This window comes from Hippocampus guttulatus, chromosome 5, assembly GCF_054856545.1.
Source record: "Hippocampus guttulatus isolate MCC_2025c chromosome 5, RoL_Hgut_1.0, whole genome shotgun sequence".
Lineage (NCBI taxonomy): Eukaryota > Metazoa > Chordata > Actinopteri > Syngnathiformes > Syngnathidae > Hippocampus > Hippocampus guttulatus.
In genome coordinates this window covers 5,715,941-5,735,819 of record NC_141265.1, presented here as the reverse complement: position 1 = coordinate 5,735,819, position 19,879 = coordinate 5,715,941, and the positions used below count along the sequence as shown (strand labels likewise).

The window sequence follows — 19,879 nt, the reverse complement described above, 5'->3', positions numbered from 1 at the left end:
GAGTGTGTGTGTGTGTGTGTGTGTGTGTGTGTGTGTGTGTGTGTGTGTGTGTGTGTGTGTGTGTGTGTGTGTGTGTGCTTTTGAAAAGCTGCAACTGTTGTGAAAGTGCTATACAAATAAAGTTGAATTGAGTCGTAACCTGAGTACCAAAGTATGAACTGGACCTTGAAAATTACTCAGCAAGGCCATGTGCTGTGCTGTGTTTTTTTTTTTTCCAAATGTCACCAAGGATTTAATCGGGATTGGAGGACAGACACCTCTATGCAGTCAAGTGAGGATGGTAAAGCTGAAGAAAATAAAATAAAAGGAGAGAGGGATGTAGAAACACGAATGGAGGGTTATGCAGACGTAATAGTCAGTGCAGGAAAAGAAAAGAGAGTGTGTATGTCTTAAGCAGTCTCTAAGCCTGGCTGTCATGCATGCTTAACCTTGCACCAGTATCGGTGCTATGCTGCTTGCATATCAATGATGGTGGAATATCAGCAGCAGTTGTCACAGAAGCAACAGAACCTATTATGGCAAATACACACTGGTAGTAATCGGTTAAAGTTGACGCATACACGATGGACCCTATTTTTGTTCTCAGTGCACATGTAGTGCGAGGCGCAGTCTAACTGTGCACATGAATGGAGTTTTCTTAATTTTGGTATTTTGCTAGACTTTGCATTGGTAGACTTGGGCATCATGGGGCATTTGCACCATTGTGTGACACTGTGTAGCACATCACATCCATCACACATCGGCATCCTTCATTTGAAAAAAAAAATAGACTGGCGAGGGTCTGTGCATGGAATTGGCACGTAAACTGCAAGATCTCCCTTTGCGGATGATGTTGTTATGAGACGTGGGCAATTGTAGACAGCCTAGCACCCAAGATGTGTGCAAGGTGCTGTGTTCGTGTGATACCTCCCTGCAAAGAGTTGGGTCGCGCAGTCGGGAAAGTGCTATTAATGGGCGGTGGGGGGGGGGCAGCCACATCGCTGGAATGGCCAGCACGGCATAGCATTCACAAACATGCTAAACTAGACTTGTCCCAGCATGTTTTTAAGCCATGCGCGTTCTACTTTCTGTTACTAAATTAGCAGGTGCGTCGGGGGCGGTATATCAGTACGCCCAGTGAGGGTTCCAAACACGCTACACTAAACTTGCCTCAGCATCAAAATGAAGTTGCGTCCGTGAACAAATCCTTCACAATTATTAAGTTCCATAATAATTTATATTCACAAAATCTTTTTGCCACCATAATAACATAAATTCTTTCCTAAAAATACACCATATGATGCACAACAGTTTAAATAAAATACTCTAATTGCCTTGTTTTATAAAGGACTGAAGTGGATGCTCTCATTCTCTCATCAACTCCCCAAAATCCCCAATCGGTGAATTTGTACACATCTCATGCCCCTTCCACTGCCATTGTCTCCAACTGTGTGCTTCCCATTCTGCATTATCAGATTCTGCATGCATCTTTACATATCCATCATCTAGAATGGATCAGCATCTAAAATCAAAATGGAAGAGATGCAGTAAGAGTTTTGAACTGCCTGGAATTGTAGCTTCTGAGGATGTGATGTTCTGCATTCACAAAATTAACTTTATTAACTGAAAAGATATTTGATGTTGAAAACAGAACGTTACAACCACACGACTGACAAATGTATAGCAACAAGTACTGCAAGATATTCTTAATCATGGGCAATTTCTGAAGCAAATGTCATTTCTATTTTCATCAAACCAAAATTTGCTGTTTCCCTCCACTATCAGGCCTGTGTGGTGCAAATGTTTGTGAGTGTTCTTTCCGCAACTTTAGCTCAAGTTACAGGAAGTGTTCCAAGGGCGTGCGTATCCCTGGCGTGCTGCTGTGGTTAACAGTAGAGCTGTGCACATGCGCCGTCTCCAGTATGCAACACAAACCTTCCCGAGAAAACCACAAATGCTACCGCCAACAACATGGCCAAAGAACAGACCCGCGATTATTTCACGTTACAGTGCAGTCTTCTTAATGGAAAAGTGCAGACGTTCCTTTCCAGAGCCAAGTGACAGTTAGATATATTAAAATGAAAGTAAATCGGAGGGAAGGGAGAAGCGTAATGGTAGGTTTCCAATGAAAACAGAAGCACTTGAGGACACCCGCAAACTCCTCAAGAGACAAACATTGATACATTTACTCAGCCGTTTTTTTCAAAGGTGTAACAAAAGACTGTGAGGATGTGCAGGCCCTCGCCACCTTTCTTCCCCTTCTTCTCTCCCTCCCCATGCTATCTGATGCCGAATGAGCTCCTTTTGTAGCCATGATCCATTCCCAATGACCCCGGGGCTTACAGTACCCATCTACAGGCTCCCGTCTGTTGACTGACAGATCTCCATGTCCCGCTTGTGCTTGTGTTCATCAGAGGAACACTTCAAGACAACATCCACCTTCAATGGGATGTTTGTGACTGACTTTGATAGTTGTGTGTTACTGGTAGGCCCCGGGGATGCCAGCGGATAAAAGACGAGTTTAGCATGCGGCGTCAGTGTGTTTAAGCAGGTTCAAATACGTCTTCTGTACACAATTTCAGAAGCCGTCATCGTCGCATGTGACAGGATCAAGACAAAAGGCAAACAGAAAACATAAAGAGACATATTCTAGTACCCAAAGGTCCCTCTAAAGCAGGGGTGTCAAACTAATTTGTGTAGTGGACCACATTGTCATTATGGTTTCCCCATTATGACTGAATTTTGTGGAACCGTATAAATGTTTGATCACCTCCACATATTATATGAGATGCACAACAAATTGGTGGATAACTAGTTTGAAAATCAGTCAAGAAAAAAAAGTCAAGAATAATGGTTAGTTCAGCCATTGTTTATGTTAATGTAATAAGTACGTAATGAGATAGTACTTGCAATATCTCTATGTAATGATGGATTACATATGACAATTTTAAATTTTGGTTGAGACTTTAGCAAGCATCATGTAAAAGTTGACATCCTTGATTGACTCTCACGGGCCACAAAAAATGATATGGCGGGCCAAATCTGGCCCCTGGGCCTTGAGTTTGACACCAGCACTCTAAAGAGAATTCTGAGATTTAATTTGCTTCTGCTTTCTACCGGCTTATACTGTACAGGTAAACATTTTTCTTACTGTGGTACACCTTGCTGGACATGTAAAAATCACCAGTAAAGTTTACGGTAATTTTATTTAATTTTTTCAGTGCAGTCCAAATTTAGGTACATCAGCATCATGCAAGACAAGAGCTGTAGTCTTTTGCAAAATACTGCATTCACAAAGAAAACGAATAATATTCAATCCAAAAAGGATTGTATTAACACGATGGGTTTCACTTTGAAAAGATTTACATTAGAGCCGATATGCATTACACTAAAATGTGTTTGTAATATTCTGGTTATCTGGTTCATCAGGCTAACTATTACAAACAGTTCCCAAAATAATGGAGTGCAGTTTTTCTCGTTTACCAAGTGCAACCACAATACAAAACGAAACAATGAAACTTTTTTTTTAATGGTTGAATTATTAACACTTGTATTGAAAGTTATGACATTTTTGCAGATTAATGTGGCAGCAGAGCAGATGTGTCAGACGCTGTTTCAAGTGATGCCTTTTAACCATTAGGAGATGAATTGCGATTTTCAAATTGTAACCATTGTGGATTGTCACTGGTTACTGCTGCGTAATAATGACTGACTATTGTCATTCCCGTTCATCGAGGCAGCATGGAGGACAGATGGAGATTGATTATGAGGGATGAAACATATGGGGAAAGTGCTGGAAGCAGACAGCTCAGCTGGGCTTACGGAGCTGCAAACACTGTGTGTTCACTGCTGTTCTCCAACACGCACGTTGCTACTTTCTCTCACAAGGCCTGCTGCTTTTTAGGCAGATGGATCAAACGGAGAACAGTCTGCGCCCACCAGATATCACCTGTAACATGTTTACATCTGTCACTTTCACTGACGACAGACACTTGTTAAGTGGCTCTCGTAACTGGTCAGCTTCAAACTTTATACAGTTAAAAAAAAAAGGACAATCGTTTCAAACTATGTTTTTTTCTGATACGGTGTCTCCATACGTTTCTGTAAATATGTTTTCACTTGTCTGTTGTCATGTGGCGAAATTGACATAATTGGAATAATAATAATGAATCCGCCAAAAATGAGGTAAATTGGTGGTGTGAGTTGAAATATGGGGAGACGGATTTGACGGACTATTTTGTTGTTGATAGTTAAATACGTAGTTTCCAGATGCTTGGATTGTGGATCAGTCTTCCCTCGTGGAGTGGCCTTCCAAGATCCCAAAATGTCACACAACTTGATTTTTATCTGGGGGGGCTTTGAAGGCCATGAGTGTCAGAAAAAGATGCAAAGCATAAATCACCTCACTGAACGTAGCACCAACACCATTACGAGCATAATTCCAATTGTGCTAATACGTGTTTCTTCAACAATGTGTGTTTTAAAAAATTGGTAGTCATCCAGACCATAACTAAAGCAATAAAAAAAAATAATCATAATAATAATATGTAGTGGTTCATATTGGAAAATATGTAGAAACAATAAAGATGCTTAATTTTGATTCTCAATGTCAGAGAGTTGAAACCAATGTTTACAAACAGGCTAAGCAAGTCAAGCCCCGCCCCTCCCTAAATGCAGAACATGCACTGTGCATTGGGGCCCAACCTCCCCGGAGCCCCACTTTGCACAAGGGGACAAGCACGTTGTGGCAACGACGAGAATCGACATCATCTGACCAATTTGAGGGTCAGGGTCTGAGGGTCTCATGTACCTGCTATGTTGTCCAAAATTCAGTCCGCTACCCTGTACTGTATTTTGTAATAGGAGGTTGAGCTGTGGTGGTGGAACGTACTTTGAGCTCATCTGCGCACCCAACAGCCAACACATGTTGAATGGTTGTCCTCCACCCCTCTACAAAGGCTTTTCAGTGCATGAAAAACAGCCATTAGGGGCGCCTACAAATTGCTTTGGGCCCTAATTTGTTTGGGGGCACCCCAAGACACAGGGAACATGTTACTAAAGCACCACTGTATATAGCAGTATTAGGATTAAGAAAAATGGATGCAAAACATAACACACAATCAGTCTCACTACAGACGATCAAAAATATTTATCGGGTATATTTGTTCAAAACAAAGTTCACTTTTGTTACTCTGACGACTGGTTTCAGGATGTAGACACTTTTTTGCCTCTGAGTTTAAAAATGCAAGTGCCAACTGCTAACCCCAATGAAGGAAGCACCCCGTGGAGAGCTTGAGAACTATGCAACCGAATTGCACTTGTTAATTGGGAATCAAAAAAAAAACCAATGCAGATCTGCTTATCAGTTGGATTTCACATTGTGTTTCAGACAATTGCAGACCCCCCTCCCCACACATTGTGTGTGTGTGTGTGTTGTGTTGATTTCATTGTAATGAAACTCATTCCATCAGAGCCGGAATAGCAGCCCACTTTTTTTTTCTGTAGGAGACACTCCCAACATGCAATGCGGCGCCTCAGCCTGCCCTATGCTGCAATGGCAGCCTCCCGGTGGAATTTATAAGCGTGTTGGTTCAGAAGTAGCTGAGAGGGTGCGCGCAAGAGTATGTGCGTGCATGTGTGCACATGCATGCGCGACTTGCGTGTGCATATGTATTAAGAACGATGAGCCACAGTTCCACAGCAGCTAGTCCTCCACCGGATGGATGGCAGCTGAACTTCAAACTGGACTGGACATAAATGATTTTTATGATCAGTTGGTATACAAATATAGTAGTCTTTATTTTTGACTCTTAACCCAGTAAAATTACCATTTTAATTACCTTTAAAGTTACGATGAACTGAGTGCATGTGTGTGTGTGTGTGTGTGTGTGTGTGTGTGTGTGTGTGTTTCATGTTATGCAGCTGTACAGTAATGTAAGGCCAAAAAGCCAGACCTATCTGGACTTTGTCAGTGACACGTATTGTTAAACCTGTTGAACAACTGCAGTCCACAACGCGTGGCCATGTACTGTCACTCTTAATCGCAAATCGAGTGCGGGCTTTTACACAGGGACAGCCAAACAGACAGAGAATGCCTCAGCTGTGTTGCTCTCTGCGAGCAAAAAAGAAACTGGTCTGCGAAACATATTGTACACGATGTAAAACATTTCCTCCGAACATGAAACACTGACACACTATGCAAACCCACATTTCACACTGTCTGATATGGAGGTACAAAGTAGTCAATTATTGATGTCCCACAATGTACAATCTGAGGTACCCCATGAAGCTAATCATGATACTCCAATGGCCCAAAAAAGTAGTGGTACGGTATGTTAAAATTTGACACATAGTATGTTAAAATTTGACATATAAGAATCCTTGTTTTAGTAAAGTGGAGATATTCACTCCAAACTACCCCAGCTGAGTGAAAGACTCACCATTGGCTTGCAGCTCAGTCGAAAAGAGGTGGGTGGGATTGGGTGGATCAAACCACTTTTGAGATAAAAGGGGGATTACTGCACTTTTAGGAGACAACATTTTTGCAAGTGTTTTTACGTCTCCTCATACCTTCGTGAGAGCCAGACTTGTCAGAAGTGTAGTTTCGTGCTACCACGGAAGTGCTGGTTGCTGACTTGCGAGAAACTATGTAAAGTATTTCACCGCACTAGCTTTTTTCTACCATTCAAACACAATGAGCACACTCACGCAGGAGCTGTTGTCACCCACAGCTCACGATGAACCACTCACACGCAGATTAGATAGTTTGAGCCATTCAACCACCCTTCCTCCAGTTCGCCATGTCACGACTTCCCATCAGGCCTTGCCTCTTAAAGAGACATATCTAATGCACCAATATTAGTCATATTTTCAATACATTTTATTCTTGCCAATTTGTTTGTGTGTGTGTGTGTGTGTGTGTGTGTGTGTGTGTGTGTGTGTGTGTGTGTGTGTGTGTGTGTGTGTGTAAAAGATGTATTTTAATGAGTTTGAATGTGTTAAAAATGTGTGGGAGGGATGAAACTCTCTAAAACATTGTTTTGTATGATCTCTCATTATTGTGGATTTTCACCAGTTGTGGCTGGTTAATCTGAATAAATTATGTTTGACTCTAATGTATTAATATTTGATTACCCCTTCAAGAGGGGCATTTTTTTTCTGACTGGACAAGTTGGAAGTCACAAATTGCAACAACTACTACTACTAATCTGCAGGGATTTTATTTCCGCGGAGTATGTGGCGTGCAACTTTTTCTATGCAAATCCATATTCAGATTATTTTTGTTTGCTTTGCATGTTTCAACATTTTCCCTACATTCCCAGAGAATAAATGCTGACTCTTGAAATGCATACGCATCATGTGAGAGTAGGAGTAACACACCGCTGGCGTAATCACAGTGACGCCGAAGTGAAAGTCAGAACCTGGTTGCCATAGCAGCCAATGAGGACTTGACAGTCACCTGTCAATTAAGCCCAAATCTTTGAGTTCCATGTTTATGAAAGGGTAGACGCTCACGGCTGCACTCTGATCACCGCTTTAAGGCACTTACACAATATTAGGAACACCTTACGGTATTACCGTGCGCAGTTCTGCAGCAAATCGCAACCTCCTAAAAGAGCACTAAAATAAATCAACACCTCTCTCCAATAAAAACGGAACATTATGATCCTCATAAATTGAGGATTTATGGCCAGTTTTAATGGCGTAGCTGATCAGAGCTACGTGCACGTCATCTGTTACCACCTTTGTTGTGGCCGTCATCATCTGGTTCACTAACAAGCACATATCACTCAAATAAAAGGTCATTTGGGGGCAATGATGACATATAGTTTTAATAGTGGCTGTGGATGTTGTTCTTTTGTCAAGTCTTTGTTTTGTTATCCGGAACAAAGAGGCTTGCTGATATTTGTGGCGATTAAAAAGACTAATGTGGAAAACATTTGTGGAGAAAGACAAAACGCCTTTAGTTGATTCCCAAATCTCAGGCGCACCGAGTTATTTTAAAGATACATTTTATGGGCATGTGCAGCAAGGACACGCGGGACACATCAGATGAGCAGTTGTACGGAGGTCAAACACATTTAAGGGGTGTTCACATGGCAAGATTTGGTCTGGTTCTACACCGGGGCTGCCCCAGTAGAGCGTTCACACGTGCAAAGTAGCCCCGGAAAAAGGCTTACACCGGACCAAATTTGATCCACCTCAGGGAGGTGGTTTAAAAATTTGCTCCGCAGCAAATGCTCGTTTGCGAAGCAGCACCGGTGTAAATTTGCACGTGTGAACGCAACTGGGTTAAATTTGCTCCAGAGCAAATGCTTGTGAAGAGTTTACGTACGGCGAAAATGTGTTGCTTTCGTGCTCTGTCGGACTTCCGTCATGTGTTTGTTTAATAATGACACAAGACTTGGCTGGTAACATCTTTCCTTTTGTAGGAGACTGGACTGTCTCGGAGTTGTTAGTGTAGTTTGTTCCTTTGTTGTGTGTTCACAAACCCCCGCCCCCCATATAATTTATTTAGTGATTTCCTCTCTTGATTTTCTGTTTGGCGCATGATGTGTTTGCTTTTCTGAGTGTCATTGAAGTCATCGTTGATTTACGTTTTCGGGGGCGGTCACTCTCGAGCAGAAGGCACGGAGACCGAGAAGGAGAAGGACGTGCCTGTCCAGTAGTCGCTTGAGTTGTGTATACGTTTTAAAAAGAACCAACACGACAGCTTATTTGTTTTCTGTCGTTTTGCCCCGCTGCAGAAACTGCCGTGTGAACGCAAGTGGGGCTGCACCGACGCTGTGCCGGTGCAGACACGCTCAGCGGCTTTGTACGTGTGAACGCTCCACACAATTTGCTGCGGTGCAAAATATATCGCAACAAAATACATCGGTGCAGCGCCGGAGCAAATGTGTGCCGTGTGAACACCCCTTTAGATTTCCGAACGCATGTATGTAAGTCTGCACGGGTCCATCCTGAGGTCAACACTACAACCAATGAACTAATGATCCAGCAAATTCCATCACCCGAGCTCATTCCTCTCCCCGCTCTCTCCCTCTCTAATCTGTTGTCGCCCTCGCTCGCTTTTTGATGGCCCGCTGTGCCGCAGAAATGAGAAACAACGGCTCGGCAGCAGCAGTCGGACCCGCTCTGCCTCTCTGATACACGCCGCTGATAAACAAGGCAGCTTGTTAAGAGCGAAATTAATCTCGCCCTTGCCTGCCTTTTGCCTTTCGCAGCGTTTCCATCTTGTCAGACGGTCCTGTATTTTGTCTCAGATTTGGTAGTGGCGCACAAGATAAACCTTCCCTTTTGTGCACAGATAAGTGCAAATTGTACAGTAAAATTAAGAAGCTAAGTTTGCAAGAGCTTATTCACTCTCAGTCTAGACCACAACACACTGAAAGTATATGATACAAAAGGTAAAACTGTTTGGAAAGCCAAGACGGGGGCCCCTGTATATACAATGGTGTGCCTCCATTAAGATAAATACGCAATTGTTTTTATTAACACTGACACAAATCTTTTTATGAAGACAGCATTTGGTATCCCAAGTGTCAAGGAACACTCCTTCTTATAAGGCAATAGAGGCATGAGATTTTTCAACCAATCAGTGAAGAAAGTTAATATTTTTTAACCCTGTCAGGGACAGCGGTTACTACAGTGGGCAGTTTATCATGTTATCAGGTTACAGGTTATCATTATTGGTGCATGAAAGGGTGAATTATCCATCCTTTCTTTTTCAAAAGCACTTGTCCTCGTTTAGGCTCGTGGGAGAGCGTGACTTTGGGTGAGAGCAATCCCCAACCTTTTTAGCCCCACGGAACGGTTTAATGACAGACAATATTTTAAGGGACCGATCTTTAAGGTGTGATGGATAAATACAAAAAACTAATATGATATGACCTACATGAAAACATACGAATAAAAACGAATCATGACACGAGGAACGTCGCTATGGTAACGTTTAAATGTGCCTTCAAAATAAGATACACCGCAAATACAAAGTGCATGAAAAATACGACACACCATCGCGCATATGATGCAGAGTGGGCTTGGTGTATGGGAATCTCCCGTTGAGATAAAGCTGTATTTTAAGTAGGGCTCCTGATACTGTCTATCAAATGTAGCCTTCTTTTTCTTGAAAGGCTTAGGCTTCTCTTCTGTCTCCTGGCTGGGCCTTTTCCCCTTCCCAAAAACGTTTTTTTTTTTTTTTTTACTCATTCTACTAGCTTCCGGGTTTCATTTTAGTGGTAACCTATCACGTGACCTGCGTCAAGAGTGACATACTGTAAGGCGGATGTAACAGAATCCGATAATCTTTCAAAATAAAACATCTTTCACATTCCGAAATTAATAAAACGGAAGTAATGTAAGTTCCTTATTCTTTCTGTGTGGCCCAGTACCAAATGACCCATGGACCGGTACTGGTCCGCGGCCCCCGGGTCTTGGGGACCATGCACTGGTCGGCATTCATTCACATGACACATTCAGATTACAGATACACAAACATTCACACCTACAGACAATTTACAGTCCTCATTAAACTCAGAAATGTGTTTTGGAAATGTGGGAGGAAGCTGGAACACCTGCAGAAAACCCACGCAGGGTATGGAGAGAATATGAAAGCTCCACTCGGGAAGACCGAAGCCAATATTGGAAACTTCAGCATCAGAACTATGAGCATGCGCCAAGCACTTGTCTACTTTGTGGCCTGCAATAAAAATGATACTTAAAAAATAAAAAGTTCAATATGGTGCAGGAACATTTGTAACTACAGCGCCCGAGTGTGAGAAACGGAATGGATTCCCTATGATGATGAAATTAGCGTCTCAGTAACTGCACTGACACAACTTCAAGACACTCTGAATGGATAGTCAATAGTTTATGGACTAACTGGTCATTGGGCTGCTTTGACATGTTCATATGCTCCTAACTACAAAATTTGTTGATGTTGCCAACAATTTGAACCACTTGCTGACTTTTCTTTTCTCCATTGCACTTATTTTGTATTCTTTAAACTCGATTGTTTCACACTGTCGTGTTAAATGCTCTGCTTTTCATATCGCTTAGGTATGAAGAACAGCAACTCAAACGAAGGAGATGAGCGCCCAATCACCATGTTGGCAAAACAGCTCAAGAGAGGCAAAAAAATGTATCATTTGCAGCAATGAATTGTCCAACACAAATGCAATACTTAGAGGTTGACAAATATACACATTTAAAACATCAAATAAATTCGATACATGACACCGGATAACTCTTGCTAAAAGTTAGAGGCAATGCAGAGAAAAAAACCCCACCGACCTTAAGGTTGGGAGTTGACCACTTTACCACTTGAGCCATGTGGCACTGATGCCTTGTGTGATAACCCATGCACATATTGCAGTAGCTGTCGACAGTAAATAAATGTAACCAGAAATGTGAGGTAAACTTCACTCAATGAATGAGGTCGATTTGGATTATTTTTACCTCTTTCCAAAATCGTTTTTTTACAGTGTACTGACCCTGTGACCTGACCGCAATAGTTGTGCTCAGTTCAATCACATTGGAGGGAGGGGAGAAGCCAGTTTTAGTGGTTCTCTTGAGCAAGGCAGCAATCAATAAGGTAAAAACCCCATCATTCTGATGCCCCCCCCAACGTATGTGAATTGCGGTGCTAAAATTTTAAATTAAGGTAATAAATAAATTATATAAGGGAATCAAGCATGTAAGGGTAAGACATTAAAGTACAAAGGTGCTGACAGAAGTGCACTGGCCAACCACTCAAACACAAGGTTTTATTTGGAAAACAATTAGGCCCTTAGAAAGAAAGTGTTAAGCTTTTCTGACAACATAAACCAGTCATACATTTACCCCAGTGAATAAAAGCGAAACAATCTATTTTACGTGTTCATATTAGAAGATAAACATTGGAGGAGAATTAATAAAAACGTGCAGTACGTGGAACGACATGTTTTTTTTTTTGTTCCCAACAAGCACACTCATTTAGTTCGATTGATATGTGTGATCAAAAACATGCACTTTCAGCGGGAAAAAAACTTCGTAAATCTTGAAAACACACTTTGGTGAATTACAAGCACCCGTGCATACAGCAGACGAATGCGCGCACTTCCTCCGTGTGCATCCACGCACTGACTACCGGTAGTTTCTCTTTCGCACGTTGGATTGCACTGTTATCAGCCAACATTTCAAAGCGTGCGTAAAAGCGATTCACAAGTTCATAATTAGCACACCAAACGAACCAGAAAACCGCGTATTGAATTCTACCCTATGTTGTCAAAAATCAAGCAAAAAAATAAAAAGACACCCAAAGTGTCAGTTTTCCTGGAATAAGGCAAATGGTCAACTTTCCAAGCCTGAGCAGAGAGCTGCATGCCGCGGCTCCGTATGTGACTGTCTGCGCGCGGCTGCACACGCACTCCCCCCCCCCCCCCCTCCTCCATCAGCCTCGGTTTCCTCCCCCATAAAGAAAACTTACTTTTCTCTGGCTTGGCTGTCGGACGGCACGTTGCTACTCTTGCCTTTGGCGTACATGCTTGCAGAGAGCTCCGATTGTCACGCACCTGTCAACCCATCACAACCTCCTTGGGCACAGCCCCGTCACCATGGCGACACGAGCAGCGTCCTCTCCTATTGGACGCCGCATCTCGCAGGACCGCCCACTCGCCGAGGCAAAGGCGGGTGAGTGACACTAGGAAAGCCACGCCTGTTCAACTAAGCACCACCCCTTGCTCTCCCTGTCCTGTCTGTCTTTCCTCTTCTGATTTATATTTCTGAGGTCTGTCTGTCAGTTTGTCAGTCTGTCTGTCTGTTTGTCATTTCTACCCTGATTGGAAAGGCTCTCCTGATGCACACACAAGCACACACACGCGAGCGAGCAAGCACGCGCACACGCGCACACACGCACACAAGTCCTCCCTCCTCTGTCAGTGCAAAGGGGAATTTGAAACCGTCCAACAACTGGCTTTGGCTGCTCCTTTTTACACGCACACCCTCTGCCTATACATGCACACACAAACATATATAATGGAGTGTGCGTAAAACTCTCTGCATATTCAGGCAGCGTCACAGCTGTGTTTATTTACATACGTGTTGATGCAAACACATGATGTATGAGTGCCTGACTACAGTGTACTATAAGGCAACGTGTGGAGGGTGGAAAAGAGATGAGCTAAACAATCACCTGTTGAAGCAACTACCTTGTTTGTGCTTTAGATTATAATGTGACAGTGACAAACTGTAACTTCTGAAATGTTGAAGATAATATTGGTGTGATCGACAGACATGGACAAATGTTTGCATTATTTTTCTGGTTTCACCACAATGTCACCTACTTGTATTTTTTTTAGGGGGTTACGGCCTCCTCTTCAACAAGGTCAATTTAAATCTGCAGATTGACTTGATTAGTCTTCAACCTTCCACTTTTTGCCCCTGAATAACTCATTTGTTGGTTGAGCAATTAATGCTTATTCAGAACATTCAACATGACTTTGCTATAGCCAATGTTTGGGAAATGGCTGGAACTGATTTTCCATCTTCTCTCAGCTTTCTAATTGATTGTTTGGTGACATTTCTAGCTATAGAAATTTTAGTCAGTGTTTTAACAACTGAGGTCTTTGGACTTCAATTATGCAGACGGTCACAGTTAGCTCATTTAGAAACTGCGAAGAAGCGGAAAGTATCCAAGAAACCAGTAAACGCGGATCAATAGGAAACAGCCACAATGAGTGATGACACTTGAGACAACAGTAGGTCACAGAAGTAAGTAAAAACAACACAGCTGTCTGTCCAGCCTCCGACACTCAGATACGGTGCGGCAACATTTTGTGTCTCAGTTTGTGCAATGACTTGTCACTAAACTCTTTCTTCTCTCTCAAGTGGCACCTTGAAAAATGAGTTTAATTCACTCCATGACAATGCTTATCTCGAATCTCAAATTATTATCTTATCATCTCAAAACATCCTTCCAGCTGAATAATAGTGAACAAAAACAATATTGATAACGTAATTAAATATAATGTAAAGAATGAAGCAGTTTGTGCATGATGAACCAATCCGTCTCGTGTGTCTACCCTGGCCACTTGGTGGCAGTAAATAATACGAATATACAGTACATGGATATGGAGGAGACGGTCACAACTCCTCAGTAAGTTGCAGTCATAATAGTCAATTTTCACTGAGGATAAAGAATATATACCTGGACATGTGAGAATTGGTATATAATAATCACCCCTCCATCGTGAAATTTTGTTCTGACCGGCACCGTATAGAAACAGAGCCTGGTCAACTTAAGATCTTTCCACTTTTCTCCACTGTGGACACTGATTGGCTTTAAGCGGTCACATGGTTTTCCAGATGCCAGTTACAGCTCATCGCTCACTGTCCCTGGTGTGGAATTCAATATCTTATCGTGAATCTTTATTTTATTTTTTTCTCACAAATACTGCGAATATGGGCACATGCCTGGCGGCAAAGGTGTGAAGCTCCATACAATTCAGGTGATGCCAAGAGAAACAAAATATGGGTAAAAAAAGTGCATCACCAGGAAACCGAATGCCATCTTTTAGTTTATTCTCCCTAATTCATCCATCCATCCATCAATTTTACGATCCGCTTTATCCTCACAAGGGTCGCAGGGCGTGCTGGAGCCTATCCCAGCCGTCTTCGGGCAGTAGGCTGGGCACACCTGAACCATTTGCCAGCCAATCGCACAGCACACAAAGACGAACAACCATCCGCGCTCACACTCACCCCTAGGGACAATTTAAAGTGTTCAATCAGCCTGCCATGCATGTTTTTGGAATGTAGGAGGAAACCGGAGTACCCGGAGAAAACCCACGCAGGCCCGAGCAGAACATCTAAACTCCACACAGGAAGGCCAGAGACTGGATCGAACCCACGACCTCTGCACTGTGAGGTCGACGCGCCAACCACTTCTGTCGCCCAGAAGTTAAGTATGCTCTTTGCACATGCCGTGACCAGGATTCGAACCAGGATTGCTGCGGCCACAACGCGGGGTACTAACCACAATACGATCACGGCCTGTTTTGTTTTCTATGTTGAAACATTTTCTGTATACATTTATGGCAGTTATGGTTGAAATGGTAACTACAACATTGTACAGGTATTAATGGTTAGATGATGATGAAATGAAATTAGAATAACTTGCCAACTTCCACCCCAACATAAACAAGAATCACAACAATGAAGACATTTTTACATGAATGCCTGAATGTCTTTGCAAAGGCAGAATTTGTACCTCATGAAGTGTCCACTGATTTTCGAGAAGTCTATTCGTCAGTCACATGCTGTTATGTGTTTTCGGGGTTTGCAGGAGGGAATAGTTGCTATATCATGCTGTCATGCTTGCAGCCAACAGTGAGGAGGATCCATTCCACAGGTTGTAACAATATAACAAATCCACTGAGAGGAAGGGACATGAGATGAACAAGGTGGACAACAGCATGGGACCATTCAGTATGTGAAACAAACACTAGGGGCTGTTTGAAAGGGGCTGATTCACAAACAGTAAGCTCTTTGCAAATCGCGTATGTGTGTGCAGGTGTGTGTGTGTATGCGCAAAGTAAGGACGCTGCACAGGGACAGCAGTGTTTATGCTTACGCAATGCTCCTGCGATGTGACCCACTTGGAGTGGATGTTGCCTTGTTCTCTTCTGTTATCTGTTAACGCCCCCCCCCCCCCCACCCTCCAACTAGACTCATCTCTATCACCACACCACTCCACCCCCCCCTCCCCCACATCCCCTCCCAGTGCCAAATTAACCCCTTTCCCCCGGAGACAGTTCTATTTCTGACAATCAGAACTTTTGCTTTTGGGATGAGTCCCTCTGGGTTGATCACCATGACAACCACTCACATGCAACAGCCACGTGTTTGAGAGGATGGGGAGGAAGACAAAGGAGGAGGGGGAGAAAGAATAAGGATGATGTGGGCAAAGAGGGGTGAAAATGTGACTGGGGATAGTATTCCATGAGATAAATTCTGATCAGATCATCAAAAATTATGTTCCCTGTGTGTCCAAGTGAGCAACTCAAATTTTCACCACAGTTTTCAAATAACTGCATATTTAGATGGAAAGTGAGAATGACTGAGGGAAATATGCAAGGTACGTCGACAACAGACAGTAAAAAAAAAAAAAAAAAGACTTTTAAATGGACAGAAAGATCATCTGTACTATGCTGACCTCCAAAAAGGCAACGCAAGGCAGCTTTATTGCATATTTCATTCACGAGGTAACCTCAATGTGCTTCACATTATTAAAAACAAAACATTTAAAAGCATTTACAAACAAACACATTTAAGACATTTAAAAGCAAACGAATTAAACACACGCAGCCGAAAATAAGACATTTAAAAGCAAAGTCGAGAAATAATAAGTACTGTAGTTTCAAATCAAAAATGACTTCATTCGATCATGGGTGCAACTGGATGGAGCCAATCCCAGCTGACTTTGTCAGAGAGGCGTGGTACTTCTTGGAGATAATTTAGAGTCTTCAATTCATACATGTTTTTGGAATGCATGAGGAGACCAGGGTACCCAGAACACCCCCCCCCCCCCCCACACACACACACACAAGCATGGGGAGAATATGCAAACGTCACACAGAGCCTAGATTCAAACTGCCAACCTCAGAGGTGAGAGGCAGCTGTGCCAACCAATTAGCCACCTTGTCCTATAAAAATAGATCAAGTATCTTTTATAATGGGCACAAAAAAAAAACAACGCAGAAAAAATGTTGGGCATTTCAGTGATCCAAAATCCAATTTAACATGCTCAGATGCTTCAGTCTGTAATTTGTTGCTCCAATAAAATCTCATCTACCCTTAGATCCAGAAGAAATGACTATTAACCGTCCTTTCGTTTAGCTGGATCGCAGTTTTCCACGTACTGATGATGAGCGATACACAATTAAGTCTTGGAAAAAGGTCTGTACCCTCCAACTTTGTTTGTTCCTATTTATGTCGCTTTTCTTCCATCTTTCAGTCCACCAACGAGTTTCAGCCTTTTACTTTTACTGCATCTGTCTGAGGTCATCAATAGCAAGTTGCGTGTGCGTGGAATAAGGGATAACAAAATGCAAATTCTGATGATGATTTTTCTCCCCATGGTGTCTGTCTCCCATCTGTCTGTTATACAGTCAGACAAACACTCAACTCGGCATAGTAGGTTACGCGCAGATAATTCAACACAAAGAATGATTTTTCACTCTCTTGGTATGCGAGTGTTTTGGCATGTTAGGAACAGTCTTTGTTTACAGAGCCTGGTGAAGCTCTGTAATCGTATATTTCCACTGAGAGTGTCTTTTTGCAAAGACACTAATTAGCAGCCGATTAAAGTTGACGCACAAAAGAGTTTTGGGAGATTAATTGGCATTGAAGTTGACTAAATCTAGCACTTCAGTGAATAATTGCGTAGAAAGGAGCATGAACAATATGCACCTTGTCATGTTGTTTCCAAACAATTCAGCAACAGTTGTGAAGTATGATGATAGCCTCTGTAATATCGCTCATGAAAGTAATTCATTTGGCAGGTTTCCGGTTCACCGAACCACGGGTCATCCCATCGCAGACACACATGTACGACGTCCATTGTCAGATGCACACTTGCAAATATAGTTCAGTAACACATGCATGAGTGTTATGTCCCGCCTTGTAAGAAGTAATATGGAGCATTGTTCCCTAATCTCTGCTGAGTCATGGCACACAAGCTTACTCCCGTGGACAGTTTATCAGGTTATCGGGTTACAGGATATCATTATTTGTGCATGACAGCGTTAAATTATAAAAAATACCGCCAAATAAAAATGCCATGAAAAGTATCCACACTGAAAAGCCCATAAAAAAATTATTTTGTGTTTGGCCAAGTCCTTCCACAGACCTGGCGGCCGCATATAGTAAATAATTTTCAGACCCAGTTAAGTCGCTCACGGCCCATTATTGATTGGGAATGACTGATATTGGGATCCAATAAAGTACCATTTTAACAGTTTTTTGTAACAAATAAAGTAATCCAGAAAAACAACAACAACAACGTTGTGGTGTGCAATCATGTCACAGCTTCCAGGCCAGAGAGAGTGAGTGGGAGGGGCTTGAGAGGGCTTCTTTCGGTTTGGGATGGTCACATGGTTCAGGTCACCTAAGACGCTCCACAAGAGAAAAAGGCTCAGCATAACAAGCAAAACACAGGCAAGGATTGAGCCTGCTAACCACTGTGTACATGAAACTCACTAACACGTACGCAGCACGCATGAGACTCCGCCGGTCTAGGGGCAGGGGCGTCTTGAAACTGCCTGCTCCATTAGGAACTTCCTTCCTCCCCCTTCTCCTTTTTCTGCTGATGAAGAAAGTGTCCTAACCGTGGATTTTCTTAATGATGGAAAAAGTTACCAACACTGCATAGAAGGCTAGTGAAAACAAATCTGGAAGTAATGAGAACATTTACACTCCCCCACATCAGCCCAACAGACAACTCGCCTGACGGTGACATCACATCATCGACGTATAGCCCGCAAACATGGATGCATTGATTTCATACTTGACAGAAAAACTGTAGACAACGGTTCTCATTTGATTTTAAACCCTGTACTCAATATTCTCAGTGTACAGAATATCAACCATGCTGTTGTTAAAGCTGACATCAATCATCAGGGTAACAACAATGCATTTTCCTCTTTTTGGAATTTATTCAAACGATGAGCAAGTATTGGGACGGCAGTGAAAAGGGGGGAAAAAAGCAACTTGAAATCACAATGGAAAAATGGGAACATTACTAGGAAAAAAATTCCAACACAAACAAGTCTGATAGCACCAACCTTCATATCTCCTAGAACGTTTTTTCAACCTTGATTTACATTCCAGTACTTTACGCTAGAAAAATCTCACGGTTCATCAAACTAGAAAAATGTCACAAGGGGTAGATATTGTCATCTGCCATTTCATGGAAAGGCAGATAATATTTCTCCGTCACGATACATCATTCGCATCGACAGATGAATAAAGACGTTATTTCCATCCATCCATTGTGATAAATAAATTATTCATCTTTTTTTTCTTATGAAACATGAAATTGGAAACATTTCCCAGAGAGTGGTGGCGAGTGCACCTTTCTCCAGGGGGAGCTCTCCATATATTAATCCGCTACACAGTGACAATTATTGAAGGTAAATGAACATTCAAAACCACCAAGTCAACCTCAGAGTAGCGTAAGCCAGCAACCAATGTTAAGAAACTCTCTGTCTTGTAAAACTTGAAACGCTTTTGAAGCTTACTCTGAAAAGTTACGCAGCAGTGCTGGGCTTTGTACTGGGCACTGTAAAAAAAAAAAAAAAAAAAAATCCACAGTAACGTTTGGTAATTCCAGCTGACAGCAAGTGAACTTGGACGAGCTTGACTCAGTCATTGTTGTCACTCCGCATTTACCTTCCAACCAGAAGTTCACATGTCACTGAACACCAAACAGGATGGTGCTGCATGCATAGAGACAGGCATGGCTCCGGGATTTTTTCCTCTCCTGGGGCTTTATGAGGACTTGACCAACCAGGGCGGCTACAATTTCTAAATTCATTCTAGAATATTAATGAAAAGTATTAACTGGAGCTACACAGATTGGTTATGTGGCAACAGTTCCGCCTCGCCTTGGTGTGGCACCATCCTTGCATGGAGTCGTCTCAGCTCTGAGTGAAGAAAAAAATTCATCCCAACATGCTCCTCTCTCTTGTATGGCAAAGGAGCTACAGCACATGAGCAACTTGTGACAAGAGTTGTGTAAAGATGTCCGCCCCCTTTGGGGGAAACAATCACAGATCAGACAAGTCGAGGGCACACACACAAATTTTACTCATCATTAACTCGAAAATGTTCATCTTTCTAATATTAAAATTAGATTAACACA

General features: G+C 42.4%; 1 protein-coding gene across 2 annotated transcripts in view; it reads right to left on the bottom strand.

The window, feature by feature from the left end:
• ssbp2a (single stranded DNA binding protein 2a) overlaps window positions 1-12,590 on the bottom strand; it is a 56,439-nt gene extending 43,849 nt beyond the window's left edge. For both annotated transcript variants that reach the window (XM_086110462.1, XM_086110464.1), the window contains exon 1: window positions 12,446-12,590. In XM_086110462.1, coding sequence (XP_085966588.1) covers window positions 12,446-12,501 — 56 coding nt within the window. In that variant the 5' untranslated portion in view covers window positions 12,502-12,590. The remainder of the gene's footprint in view (window positions 1-12,445) is intronic.
• Window positions 12,591-19,879: the final 7,289 nt, after the last annotated feature.